We start from the raw sequence: 706 nt of genomic DNA, 5'->3' as shown, positions 1-706 counted from the left end.
AGCAAAACAAATGAAATAACTGCTATACTGAACAAAAACTCAGGCAAAAATATTGCATTACAAGATAACATTGTATGACATTAAAATCCAAGGGCTCCAACAGCGCCACTTACGATATATTGATTAACAGCCCATTATGTGCACGACTGTTGATCAGCTGCTCATAAAACTTTAGCTGTGTGCTGCTTATCTATCTTGATGGTCCTATAAATAAGAAAAGGTACATCTAACAAATCTATGGGGCATCAAGAGAATGTTACTGTTTAACAAGCATGGGTGGCCACGTGCAATCTAACCTCTGAATAAAGCACTTGCGAACATCAAAATTCAAGTACCAGCATTAGCAAGGACTCAAGTTGGCAAACACAAAATATGAATGTACTCCCTCCGATCCAAAATAAGTGTCATGGTTTTAGTTATTTTGGATCGGAGGGAGTACATCATTTGAGAAATATACTGACACATCTGTGGACAATCCTTGGTTAAAATCTTATTGCTGGGTTTTAGTAAGATATAGAGAAACAGGACATGCAAAAGTACTAGCAGGGGATCTTGAAAGTGAATGTAAATTAGGAAACTGGCTACCTTGTATCTCTAGATCCATCCCATGGATAATTTGCAACAAGAGCACCCTGCAAAACTCAAATCAGGTGGCAATGGATGGCAATCAGTCAATCAGGAGCTAATTGGTAATGACGTAAGAACT

The 706-nt window shown here is 38.1% G+C and overlaps 1 protein-coding gene across 1 annotated transcript in view; it reads right to left on the bottom strand.

The window, feature by feature from the left end:
• The window catches only part of LOC119333062 (carboxypeptidase SOL1-like), a 5394-nt gene that overhangs the window by 818 nt on the left and 3870 nt on the right, over positions 1-706 (bottom strand). Inside the window, exon 9 of the mRNA XM_037606091.1 lies at positions 586-632. Coding sequence (XP_037461988.1) covers positions 586-632 — 47 coding nt within the window. The remainder of the gene's footprint in view (positions 1-585; positions 633-706) is intronic.

Source organism: Triticum dicoccoides, chromosome 7A (assembly GCF_002162155.2).
Source record: "Triticum dicoccoides isolate Atlit2015 ecotype Zavitan chromosome 7A, WEW_v2.0, whole genome shotgun sequence".
Taxonomy (NCBI): domain Eukaryota; kingdom Viridiplantae; phylum Streptophyta; class Magnoliopsida; order Poales; family Poaceae; genus Triticum; species Triticum dicoccoides.
The sequence above is the reverse complement of the archived record's forward strand: the minus strand, read 5'-3'. Positions and strand labels throughout refer to the sequence as shown.